This window comes from Perissodus microlepis, chromosome 15 (genome assembly GCF_051167445.1).
Source record: "Perissodus microlepis isolate ML-2025 ecotype Zambia chromosome 15, ASM5116744v1, whole genome shotgun sequence".
In the NCBI taxonomy this organism is placed as follows: Eukaryota; Metazoa; Chordata; class Actinopteri; order Cichliformes; family Cichlidae; genus Perissodus; species Perissodus microlepis.
In genome coordinates, this window is record NC_140475.1 from 8,852,011 (window position 1) to 8,865,495 (window position 13,485).

Consider the following 13,485-nt stretch of genomic DNA (forward strand, 5'->3'; position numbering starts at 1 on the left):
ATTAAAACCAGCAAGAGGGCAGTAAAAATATAACACATTTAGTTTAAAACCAATAAAATAAGCATACATTCAATAAATCAATCAATAATTGACACTCGTTTTAAACAGTGTAACTACGTAAAGATGCTGTGCACATTTCCATCACAGTTGGTCATGACAAAAGCTCAGTTTTTCCTCACATTAAGCATTCCTTTTCCACGTGATACTTTGCGGTGGCTCCTGGCAAAAGAATGAGCAGCCTATGGACACCCAAGCACCCGTGGGGGTCGTGAGTAAGTCAGTTGTCAGTTGACTCCCACCAAAAGGGAACGACAACTGCAGGAGAGCCAGAAGCAAGGGAAGGAAGAGAAGCAAGAGAAGCAACAGCAGCAGTGGCACAGAGATGAAACAGAGATGAGTTTTATGGTGGTCAAAGAGTGCAGGATCAGCTGAATCAGCCAACCAGCTGAGAACACTTGAAGTGAGAGTCAGCAGTGAGCATCAATAATGTCTGTTCTGTCCAAGTGTTACGCTCTACCATCTGAAAACTGCTTTTCAGGCAGTTTGGTGTACTTCTCAGTGACTGCTCCTCAATACATCATCTGCAGAGATGCTGAGCGGACACAGGCAGAATTGGAAGGAGCCCTTTGTGGAAAAAAAAAAAATCCTTTAACATTAACATTTAACAAGTTATTTCATATTAAGGCAATAACAATTTCAAGATTGAAACAAACACTATTTTTTAACACTTCTGAGCAGTTTATGTATATAAATGGTCACAACAAATTATTTTTATCATTTCAAATTGCAATTATGATAGTGTGGCTTAAAAAGAAATACAAGAACGACTGATGTTTAAAAAAAAAAGTTTAACATTAAAAAACTATTTTTCCTGGAAAAGACGCTGGTGTTGTGTAAATTTAATGCTGCTTATATTACACGGATAGTATCAAACTCGCAGTATCTCCATAACCAGACAGTTCAGCCATATAAACTAATTTGGGGGATGTAAGGTCCTAAAAGTATTTCAGGTTATCCTGTTGACTGCTGGAACAAGATAATAAAATTCTTGCTGGTGTTAAATGTGCACTCATTAGTACAAGATCAAAGGGCGACTAGGGTACTTTTGCATGTAAAACTGAGCTACCCTTACATGTATTGACTTCTTCCACTTATAATACTTGCTAATATGGTGCTGATTGCCAATGTGATTATAAAATTTTGCTGATTAAAAATGTACAGAATATCTGTGTAAGCATGGCTGAACAGCTACATTTGATCCTGTCATGTTAATTTTTGATTTGATATCATGATGCCTTAGACCAGGGATGCCACACTCATTTTACATTGAGGGTTACTTTGATATTAAGTGGTCCAGAGGAGTGAAACTGCACTTTCTGTCAGTGTAAAGACATTTAGCGACATATTTAATCCCAGAGATATCTTGATATGAGATGAAATGTAATTTCAACAGCACATCTCAGTTTCTATACATGATCAATTTTCTTGTAGCTCACTGCTCAGACTGTCCTATATTTATAAAACATTAAGTTTTTTGTTGATTGATGAAATTTCTATAGTCCACAATGAAAAACATAAATTTGTCTGTCATTTTATTGTTTATCTTTTACATATCTACTTAAGTGTAGTATGAAAGCTTCCAGGGGAGAGCTTTATCAGCAGGAAAAGCTGTAAAAGCTATTAAAATATAGTTAAAAGTACAAAAGTTATATTTTCCCAAGTCATCCAGTGGGCCCAACTGGAATCTTCGCTGAGCAGATTTTGATCCTCACACCTTATGTTTGACACCCTACCTTAGACAAAATCATAAGTGTAAAAAATACAAAATAACCTGTATTTTGTGTCACTCAGCAACAGTATTTCATTTGCAATTTATTTACAGCAAAGCAAGTGATCATAAAACAGCACAACACCCTCACACAACTTTCATATCCAAGTTTCTTTTCTCTCACGTCTTCCTGACGATTGAGTTGAATGCCTTTATTGTCAGTGGAAGATGTGTATGGATATGTATGGGTTGTAAAGCCATACAAAACACAAAAACTACAGGTTACATAGAATTTAGGTCTTCAGTCTGTACTCTTAAAATATATCCAATTTAACTCTGCACCTCTTCTTATCCTCTTCAGCCCTCTCATGGGAGGTAACAGCTGTCCTGTCACCCCAAGTCACATGACATGGGCAGGTGGGAGAAACCTATGTGGGACATCTAACTACCCTCCTCCCCCCATTCTGTCTCTCTGAATGTCACACACACACACACACACACACACACACACACACACACACACACACACTCTCTACTCTTCAAGGGTGTGGCCATTTTGCATTGCTGGAATGTGCTCTGTGTTTGTAATTCATACTGTATGTCTGATCTGCCCCAGTGTTGAAATACCAGAGACAAAAATCTGTCTCGTTCCAGTCCCTGCTTGTAGCTAGTGTGCTGCTGAACTCAACGTCTCAGTTTTATGTTGAAACATTCTCGCTCACTTTGATGTGCAGGGAAATTTCTCTATATCGATTGTTTATATCACATACTTGGAACTGCTGGTCCTTTGCTTTACAAGATAACCCAGGTGTAATATTTATTTAGTGTATATGTACAAAGAATTTCCTTCCAATAATCTAGGAAACATACTGCTATAAATTAAACGTTAATAACGAGAAGGGCACACTCACTGGACACTTGATCTGGTATATTTTGTTAGTATTGGTTTGCACCCACTCCCCTACTCCTCACCTTCAGAACTGTCTATATTTTCCAGGACACAGATTCAACAAAATGCTGAAAACATTCCTCAAAAATTTGTGGTCCATATTGACATGACAACATCAAACAGTTGCTCTAGATTTGTCTGCTCCACATCCATGATGCAAATCTCCAATTCCCCCACATCTTAGTGGATTGAGATCTGGTGGCTGTGTCGTTTGAGTCGTTTGAGTACAGTGAACTTACTGTTGAGATAATTTGATCTTTGTGACATGGAATGTTATCTGTACATTAACAATACTCAGGCATGCTGTGACTTTTTTGCAATGCTTAGTTGGTACTAAAGTTTTCCAAGAAAATATCTCCCACATCATTATACTGTTTACACTGAACAGTTTATATAAAGAATTATGGATCCATGCTTTTGTGTTATTTACATCAAATTCTGACACTGCCTTCTGACCAGATGACATTTTTCCATTTTCCTAGCGTTCCCATACGGGAACAATAGGAAAGTATTTGTCTCATTCCACTGCCAAATGCAATAATAAGTGCAGTATTTATATATGGAATCTCAGTAGGCCTATACCAGTACTTACGTGTAGTTACGTTCCTATTCTACATACACATTTTGTGGAAATCAAGAAAAATAATTCCAAAAAGCTTCTATTAGAACTAAAATTTATAAGATATGAAATCTATGTTTTTACTTCTTCTCGCGGGGAACAAACTCTGCTGGCACTGTTTCTGGGGACCCTTTTTACGAACGGACAGACCAAACAACGACTCGTTCAGCTAATTTTCACATTTTTAGCGTTGTTTTTGGTGTAATTGGACAAGCAAGGATGCAGACTATATTCACACGCAACCGTTGTAGATAACCGCTAACTCCACAAAATTATGCGTTTTTACTTGCAACAGTATTTGCACAGCGTTTTTATTTAACAGTATGTCGGTGGCCGTTGCTCTGCTCCCCTTTACAAACTGATTGTTATTTCTTTTTTTGGACAGAAGTCACAACAGAGGTTAGTATCAGTCACGAACTCAGCACTGACGTGTTGGAAACTGTGTCACGCAGAAAATGTTCGTATTTTTATTAAATTTATATGATTTATATTAATGGTAAATTAACGATAAAAAAATCGAAAAAGAAGTCGCATCTTCGTTGCTTGTGGTGTTTGTTTTGTATTAATTTAACTAAAAATTTAAGTACTTTTAGGCAGTTGGATCTTATCATTGAGGGCGTATTTTCTGTTCAGTCTTTAGATAATGTTGCTGACAAGTGCTCGCCTGTCCAAAGTGCTGCAGCTCACCCTGGCGGTCATCAAACCAGATGCTGTAGCTCATCCTTTGATGCTAGAGGTGAGCTGCCCTCATGTTTAAGTTACAGAGTTTAAGACCTAAGATTACACAGTTGAAGTTGTAGTCTGAAAGCTACAGACTACCACAGATTCAACAAGGTGCTGCAAACATTCTTCTGAGATTTTGGTTGATATTGACATAATGGCATCACACAGTTGCTGCAGATTTGTTGGCTGTACATTCATGATGACTCTCTTGTTCCCCCACATCCCAAAGGTGCTCTATTGGATTGAGCTCTGGTGACTGATCTTTGGAGGCCATTTGAGTGCAGTGATCTCATTGTCTATGTTCAAGACACCAGTTTGAGATATTTTGAGCTTTCTGACAGTTGTAATACTCAGACAGGCTGTGGCATTTAAGTGTTGTTCAACTGGTACTAAAAGTGTTACAAGAAAATCTCCCTCATTACACCACCACCATCAGCCTAAACTAAGCATTCAAGGCAGGATGTATCCATTTGTTCATGTTGTTTACACCAAATTCTGACTCTACCATCCAAACGTTACAGTAGAAATGGAGACTCATCAGAACCTGATAACATTTTCACTCTTCTGTTGTCCAGTTCAGGTGAGCCTGTGTGAATTGTGGAATCAATTTGCTGTTCTGTGCTGACAGGACTGGCACCCAGTGTTTTCTTTTTGCTCTTGTAGCCCATTTGCTTCAAGGTTCAACATGTTGTGAAATTCTCTTGTGCAGACCTTGGTTGTAATGGGCGATTGTTTGAGTCACTGTTGCCTTCCTATTAGCTCAAAGCAGTCTGGCCATCCTCCTCTGACCTCAGAAATACATCTATTCTGATGGTCTGTTTGAAGTTCAGCAGTTTGTTTTCATCATGTCTACATGTCTATTAACTTGCTGCCATGTGATTGGCTGATTTGATGAATGAGCAGTTGAACAGATGTACCCAATAAAATGACCAGTGAATATTATTTTCATTTTTCAAGATTTCAAACATTTGTTGCTCTTTCTCAGGGCCTTACAGTTTGCATGGTGTGATTTAAATAAGGTGTTCCTTATTTGTTTAATCTATAAAGATTAGCTTTTGGAATTAATGAAGCATAAATGAACATATCTTTCTGTTTAATTGTTGTTTTTTTAACCCACTGTCAAATAAAACAGCAATTAATTAATTGATGTTATCTGTTCTGATATCACTTTAATTGAGTAGTAAAGAATCTGCATTTGCTCACCTCACAGACCTGGGCGCTTCAAAATCAAAGCAGCTGTGTCTATCATAAAATATTCCATCAGTGATAGGTTTAATTTCACTTGTTAATGTGCATTACTTTATTGTTATCTCAAGTTAAAGCACAAGAGGATCACCTTTTGTATCAGAGCTGTCAATTTTTACCTTTTTCTCTGCAAAAAAATCTACACACAGTAGGAAAAAGCATCTAAAGTTGATCCAGTCATGTTTTGATGCAACTTGGAGGACAAACATCGTGATTTCTGTCTTTCAGGCTCTTCACCAGAGAATTCTAGACAACAACTTTGGGATTGTTAGATGCAAAGATCTGGTCTGGAGACGACAAGACTCTGAGAGGTTTTATGCTGAACATTCAGGTTTGGAAACAATTCATTTGTGTTTAAGTTTTACTTAAATGAGAGAAGTACTGCTGTAGTATATGATGTACCCAAATAAATGAGTCGGCAGCCTATTTTTGCAGGGTGCACTGTATGTATGACAGTTAAAAGAAATAAATGTCTTGTCAAATGAAGAATAGCTGATTTCTCCTTTTTGTTTGTCTTTATTTTCTGTTTTACAAATCTCAGGGAGATTCTTCTATCAAAGACTTGTTGAATTCATGTCAAGGTAAGCCTCCATGCTTATATCATGGACACATTTCGTTGACTCCATGTGATTGAGTTATGATTTTATGTGTTTGGATGATTGTTGTTGGGTGTTGTATTTTAAATGGAATAATGGATGGAGAGCCATCAGCGCCTCTGCTGATAGCACTCCAATTTCATGCTCAGTAAGGCACCAGTAAACGATTTTCCCAAAACAGGACAACAGGAGTTTCAGTTATCCGTGTTTAGAACACAATTCCCTGGTGCAGTAGCCTAAATATCGCTATGCAGACCACTCACAATAGGTCCTCCCGCTGCGAGCCTCCATTGGATTGGTAAAGGTGTTTGTAATTACTTTGTCTTTTTTTTTGTCTGCTCACAGCAGTGAAGCAGTAGTTGCTACAGCAACCCTTCTCTGACTGCTGCTATTGATATCGCAAACATAGGAAGCATCTTCAAGTGTGTCAGCCAGTCAAGCTTGATGCCGCACCAGCTGGCATTGTTTAGCTAAAACAGATTTATTTATGGCTGAACTGTCTTTCCAGGAGGTCCTGGGGGCGAATAGATTAGATTTGTATGAACAATGTTTTTTTTTGGTCTGCTATCTAGAAAACATCAGCAGTGTTCAAAGTCAGATTCATGACTGCTGTTGAAATTTGTCCTCAGTGGGCCAATGCGAGCGTACATTTTAGCCAGGGAGGATGCCATAAGCCACTGGAGAGAACTGATGGGGCCGACCAAAGTGTTCAGAGCCAGATTCAACTCGCCTGCTTCCATCAGGGGCCAGTTTGGACTCACAGACACAAGGAACACAACTCATGGCTCAGGTAAAAAAAGCTCCCAAGCTTCATAATGCTAAAAAAATGATAACAAAATGATATGCGTAATGTTAATAATCTATTATTGTGAATATATCATCTTAAACATATGCAAGAGGTCATAGTGGGGCGATCGTGGCTCAAAGAGTTGGCAGTTCGTCTTGTAACCGGAAGGTCTCGGTCGTTGTGTCCTTGGGCAAGACACTTCACCTACCGCCTACTGGTGATGGCCAGAGGGGCCGATGGCGCGATATGGCAGCCTCGCTTCTGTCAGTCTGCCCCAGGGCAGCTGTGGCTACAACTGTAGCTGCCTCCACCAGTGTGTGAATGTGAGAGTGAATGAATAGTGGAATTGTACAGTGCTTTGAGGGCCCCGAAAAGCACTATATAAATGCAATCCATTATTATTATAACTCCTGCAGTTACCAGGTTTACACATGACTCACATCTTTTAAAGCCCATCAGTTTCTATAATGGTGTTTGGTGTCATTGGGCAGAAAACAGAATAGTCATAGTCTGTGCAAAACACTCCTCTTTTCTTTTTGTTTCACTAGAAAATTGGGAAATGGGTGCAATGATTTATTGAAACGTGCAAACATGCATGAAAATAAAAGGCAAAAACAGCTTTCTGTAGTTTCAGGAATAGTTCTCCAGGCTTTTTGAAGGACATGAAAAAACAACCAAAACATTCTTCAGAAGATGGTCAGGTAGAAGGACTGGACTGAAAATGAGGGAAAAACAGAAATCCTGGAGAGCTATTTCTATTATAAGATTTATTATAAGTCTGGCTTATTTGGGGAAAAAACTATAAAGAATTGAAGGCTCAAGACTTTTGCACAGTATTGTACCTTTTATATTTTGAACATGTAACAAGTAGAAGTATGTAAGAAATGTTTAAGATTTGCGTTTATTTCCATAGCAGATCTTGGAATCCATCTTAATATTTTATAGTAACGCGTCTGTCTGGTTGCACATAAATGACATTTTTAGACCAATTAAAAAGAAGCCTGTAATTACTATGCTAATTTTTGATTTTCCATTCTGTTATTGTTTTCTGTAGATTCTCTTGAGTCGGCTCAAAGAGAGATTACTTTCTTCTTCCCAGACTTCTGTGCAGACGAGTGGATGAAAAAGGAGGAGCCATTGTTTAGATCAGGGCAGATCCGTTATGACCATCAAAACCAGATTCATACGCTTTCATTGTCAAGCTGACACCAGATCAGCTCAACGCTGTCAACATCATCAGTATAAAGACTATTACTGTTTATCTATTGCTCACATGTATACAGAGGTACCTCAGCTGAAGGCCACATGATTACCTGATTGTCTTTGAGCATGCCAAATGAGTTCATTTTAAAAGGACAGTACATTTCGGTGTGTAATTTATTATCATTAGAAAACACAAATAATGACAGAATTTTAAAAAGTAACCTCGATATCTTACAAAACACGATGCTGTTCGTGAGCGCTTTTTCTTTTTTATTATCACAAACCTCCGTCCAGGCTTCACTGTAAATAGTGCAATCATCACAGTCAGTTTCCTGAGCCTTTTGCTTTGTAGGACAGCAGCGACTACAAATGGTGCATCAATGCCAAGTAACAAAACTATGAAACATTTATATCATATTAAATAATATTGCAGTAATAGTTTTACACCTATGTTAATATTCAACCACATCTTAAAATGTGAAAATACTCTGGATTAAACTATTTTCGAGTTCAGTGCTAAGCAATGATTTCTTTACACTGATGTGGAAACAAGCTGTCAGCTGTACTATACTACAATTGCTTTTAATATGACATTCGCTGTAACATACCACGTTTTGTTTTGCCTGTTACCCCATGCTTGTTTGATCAAATGTCTATTGTAAAAGTCTCCAACATGTCAGTAAAACATACATCGTACAGTATTAAATGCACTAGAAATCTGATTTTTGTGCTTTCGACACCTGTCAGACCACAAAACCTGTTCGATTTCTTTCACAGTCATAATTATTTTCATTTTTTGGCTTCTTCCAATGTCCCCCTGCACTCAGGTGTTTTGTGTTGCCACCTGTTTGATAGCTTCCACTGGTTTCATGACCTCATATGTCGTGAGGGACTTCTTCACCTTCCCGTTCTTGTCCACCTGGTGGATGCTCTGGGTGACTGTAATGGTCACCTGCTTGGTCGACATCCGATTGTCCTGCCATTTTGTCTGTTAATGGAGAATAAATGGACAATAAAAACACTGAAATACTGACAGTGTGGTAAATATTCTACCTGGGGTCCTACACACTCAAGCCAACATCAACAACTTGTCAGTGTAAAACAAGCCAATTCTGCTTATACAGACAGCACTGAATTTCGCAGAACATAAAACTAGTTTATAAAAGGACACCAAAAGAAGCGATAGTCAACATCTGCATTACTTCATTGCATCCAAGTGACTTCTTCAGTCTCAGCTGACTGCAGGTTACCCCAACCTTATAAACAGTACATTTGCACAGTAACTGAAAACAGCCCACTGAATGAACAATAGGTTGACAGGTCAGTTCCTTGATCATTAATATGCAAATTGTCATGACCATTGATAAACAACCACTGATCAAAGACCATTGGTCAATGGCCATAAGTACCATTCACAGAGAGTTGGGGAATGGCTACCATCACAGCATTGTAAGATGGTGAAAGATGTACCCTTTGGCCCCCTCCTCGATTCATAGATGGTCTTTCCCTTTTCACGTAATGTCTCTGTCTTCATGTCTTAACAAATATTTAAATTCATCTTTAGTACTCTGTTGCATAATATAAACTGGTAAGGAGTTCTATCCTATCATAGTTCTGTAAATTGTTTTCTGTGTGCACTTTTTAAAATTTCTTTTGATGAAGCACTCAACCAGATTACACTTCAATAATCGAACTGCGACAGAACAAATTGATTTAAAACATGTTTTATAGCCTCTGGTGTCATTAATGTTTAAACCACACCACTGACAGACCTCTACCTATATTACTTATTAAATTATAATATCAGTATGTTTCGACCATGTTAATTTACAATCCACTTTTCTACCTAATCAGTTTCTCTCGTGGTCTGCAACTGTTCCATGGGAATATTATTATTACCTAAGCTTAAGTATTTGTTTTGTTTTTGGTTGATACCTGCATTACCATACACTTTGGTTTGCTAACATTAAACATCAGTTTATTATCTTTCATCCAATTTTCTACTGCCTTCAAATATCTAACATATCAATTGAGATATTAAAAATTTAAAAAAAAGAATCGTTAATAAAATCCAAAACTAACAGTGGTCCCAAACAGGTACCTTGAGGCACTCCACACATCACATTTCTTGTCTTTGACATACTATTAAAATAAATGGTCTGCCTGTGATTTGTCAGATAGCTTTCTAACAAGTTTCAATGACGTGCTTGAAAACATAATTTTCCAGCTTATTTAATACCTAGACAGTGATCAATAAAACCAAAGGCAAAATCTTAGAAGTGATTGTATGAATGTGTTTAGCTCAAAATGTGAAACGAAATGTTTGATGTGCCAAACCTTAGATGTAGGTCAGTGTTGCAGGGAAAAAAAGGTGCTGTGATGCTGTGAGCTGTCTCGAGCACATTTAAACACATTACAGAAGGAAAGGCTTACAATCTCTTCAGTGTGTAAAACACTTCTGCGCTGCACTGTGGTTCCAGAAGAAGGCATCGTCGTGTCCTGCCGCGGAGAGCCCAGTGCTGTTGGTGTGCTGCTGGGCTTCACATCGTTCAGGCTGGCTTCAGACATGGCCGAGCAGACCTTTAGGTAGGCCTGAGCCGGTGGTGGGAGGCCGTCTTCAAAGAAATCTGGAACTGTAAAGATGTAGAGGTTCAGCTATGTCTGCTTATGTGTTTGTAGCTTTTATACATTTCTATGAATTTTCTTTTTTTTTCTCTTGAAGTTAATCAATTTCAGCTTGATAAGATAACCGCTATGCCACAATTAGCTTCTGTTAGAAGTCATTGGTAAATGAAACTGTAGCGATTACATATTGACAACTTAGTTGTCTTACACTGAACCAACTTGATGGTACTGTGGAGGCGTGAACTGTGATCAGTTACTCGCAGGTAGTCGATGTTTGCATTTTACAGATGTGTGTACACCTCATCTCCTCGTTAATGTGTGATCATGTGTCTAATGATGACAGATGACATATGGTGCAGGTTGGACAAAACCAAAACACGAAATGAGGACATTTTAATGAATATTTTCTCTAGACATACTGAACCACAACTTATTATGATTATTATCATAAAAATCTGTTTGGTTCCCAGCTGCTGATTAATTTAGCCAATTTTGGGTCTGTTTTATCTCTCCACATTGAAGCTCAAGTCAATTTGCCTTCACAATTACATCAAGGCTCCTCTCCCTGCATTCACTCATGCCTGTATCTGTTGCCATGAGAGCTGAGCCCTGTTTGAGCACAGTGGCTTTTGAAGCGGCCTATCATCCCCATTTACTGACTCATCTCCCCTTGGCTTCAAAGAAAAGAAGAGGATACATCTAAGAGATTTATCTGTTTCTGATGTCCTGACCTGTATGTAGAGACACATACAACTAACTGCACACTAGAAGAACAAAGGTCTCTAAAGTGGATACTTCCTCTGTCACTCATGTTTCTGTTTTCTTTCTTCTGCATAATGGATTCTTGTTGAAATCAGGCAGGCATCAGCACAGCCCTTGACATGAAGAGATAGTCCACTCCGTTTTGATAGAAAGAGTGTAAAGAATGGGCAAATCATTGCTAGTATGTTCAAATTATTTACAGCAGTGCGATTTTAAGGATGTACCTTACTCATGTAAAAGAGCAGTAGAACAATAGCATTAGAAACTACGGATTGATGCAAAAACAAACAGATTTAAAATCATCTGTTACAGATATATTAAATTCTGATGGGGGAGCCTCCCACCCCCCTTTATATTTCTTCATACAGTAATCAAGGATATTTCTTTTCAGCAGGTTAAATTAATGCCTGCTCCGGTTAAGAGATTAATTCAGTATTCATTCACCCATCTGCTCAGCCATACGGTAATTCATTCTTCTTACCAGGGCTGATTGTTTTCTCAGAAGTGAAGCCAGCCTCTGAGTTCTCAGAGGGGATGCTCTGGATGGATGACAAGGGGATATCTGTGTCTGTGCTCGTCAGCCATGTCGACTCCGTCTCTTTTGTCCAGCTCTCCAGGTAGCGAGGCTCCAAAGCGTCAGTTCTGCTGCCCCCACAGCCCATGGCTCTTCACTTCCCAGCTCAAAAAGATTCACACTGGAAGTGATTTGAATCACAGGAAACTGTGATGTTAAGTGTGTGTTTACTGATCCAGTTCTTTACACGACATGCACTGCAAAACAATCTAAATGACTTAAAAATGATGAGATAATTACTCAGTCTGCCTGCTGTGCACTGTGAGTGAACAACCAGACCTCTGCAACACAGGAGTCATCCAAATACACTTATTTATGCACTTTATTCTCTCATATGAGAGATATGACACAAACACATACTTACAGCACAGCACACAGCTGTGGGAGAAGCTGAGGGCCCTCATACAGTTAGTATGCATCAACTTCTATCCTTCAGAGAGCAGATTATGTGGTCCCACCCTGTGTTAACTCAGCTATGTTTAGGTTTGTTTAAGCAGCATCTTCTGATTATTAAGTAGACCAGGGAGACCGTGTTCAAATCTACAGGAGAGAAATGAGAGAAGTTATTGAAATGTGTGTTTTTCTATCTGTCTACGTATTGCAAAATCAAGTCTTCCTCAAATTGCATGTAAATAAAATCTCGGTTGCACTGATTGTCAGACACTGAATTAGCCGTTCGCCGTCAGGTCTTCGGGCTCTTTATACCGTCCTGTTTAACTTATTTAGCCCCCCCCCTTCAGATCATGTAGGTGGAGAGCGCTGCTGTAAAGCCATAAAGTCGCATATAGGCTGTTATATAAGCGAAGAAAAACACATAAATCATAGTATATGGATCTGTCAGCTGGCGATACATAGGCAGCTTTCGCGTCACTGTCATCTTCACAGGCCATAGGAAAAAATATCAGCACTGCCGTGAAATACATAAGCAGAAAGACGAGATGTAAATATGTATGACGGAAACGCGAATGGCGCTGTAATGCAGATGAATCAAACACCGGACACTAACACAGATGATCTCTGAAGGCTTACGGATGCTGGAAAGTCGGGTTTTTGTCTTGCCTCGGTGCTTTTCCAGCGTGTCGTCTGCCAGTCAAACCAGAAACACACTGTTAATAATAATAATAATAATAATAATAATAATAATACTAGCGACACGAGCACAGGCGGTAACACGCTGCGCGTCCGCACGCTGCTGCACCACCAGCCCCAGCCTCTTCATTCATCCTCCTGTAAACACACTGAACGGCGGATCTGTGGCGGAGCGGTGTATGTTAAAGCGTCCATCCTCGTCCTGAGGATGAGGGGGTGTACTTGAATTCAAGCAGAAAAAAAAAATCAAAGTATTACCTCAGCTGTTGCCAGGTAAACTTCAAAATAAAATAAAGGTCCTCTGCGAGCGTTGATTGACTTTTGTTTGATAACCACGAAATGAGTTGCACTTTATTTATTTCATTTCATATTTTATGACAGTATCTGATTCCAAATTTCTTGTCTATGCGGCCTTTACAGTCCTGACAAAAACTACTACTTCTACTATTACTACCACAAAACTATTGCTACTTAGATGCCTAAAGTGTATAGTTTCAGTTTCAGTTATAACATTTGATCTTCCCTAACAGCCCTTACAATATTTT

General features: G+C 38.8%; 2 protein-coding genes across 4 annotated transcripts; one reads left to right on the forward strand and one right to left on the reverse strand.

Annotated features, from left to right (window-relative positions):
• Positions 1-3,445: 3,445 nt before the first annotated feature.
• nme6 (NME/NM23 nucleoside diphosphate kinase 6) lies at positions 3,446-8,923 on the forward strand. The gene is made up of 6 exons (XM_084953609.1): positions 3,446-3,735; positions 3,970-4,072; positions 5,533-5,635; positions 5,846-5,885; positions 6,530-6,690; positions 7,742-8,923. Exons 2-6 carry the CDS (start codon positions 3,980-3,982, stop codon positions 7,891-7,893), a joined length of 549 nt encoding a protein of 182 aa, XP_084809735.1. The 5' UTR covers positions 3,446-3,735; positions 3,970-3,979; the 3' UTR covers positions 7,894-8,923.
• On the reverse strand, positions 8,047-13,171 carry baalcb (BAALC binder of MAP3K1 and KLF4 b). Of its 3 annotated transcripts, none has more exons than XM_084953613.1 (5): positions 12,911-13,171; positions 12,216-12,391; positions 11,759-11,972; positions 10,324-10,523; positions 8,047-8,878 (listed from the first exon to the last, which is right to left on the reverse strand). In XM_084953613.1, the coding sequence occupies exons 3-5, from the start codon at positions 11,937-11,939 to the stop codon at positions 8,714-8,716; spliced, it is 546 nt and encodes a 181-aa protein (XP_084809739.1). In that variant the 5' UTR covers positions 11,940-11,972; positions 12,216-12,391; positions 12,911-13,171; the 3' UTR covers positions 8,047-8,713. The 3 variants fall into 3 exon arrangements, with proteins under 3 accessions (XP_084809739.1, XP_084809736.1, XP_084809738.1); XM_084953610.1 differs by having other exon boundaries at positions 12,881-13,171; XM_084953612.1 differs by having other exon boundaries at positions 12,858-13,171.
• Positions 13,172-13,485: the final 314 nt, after the last annotated feature.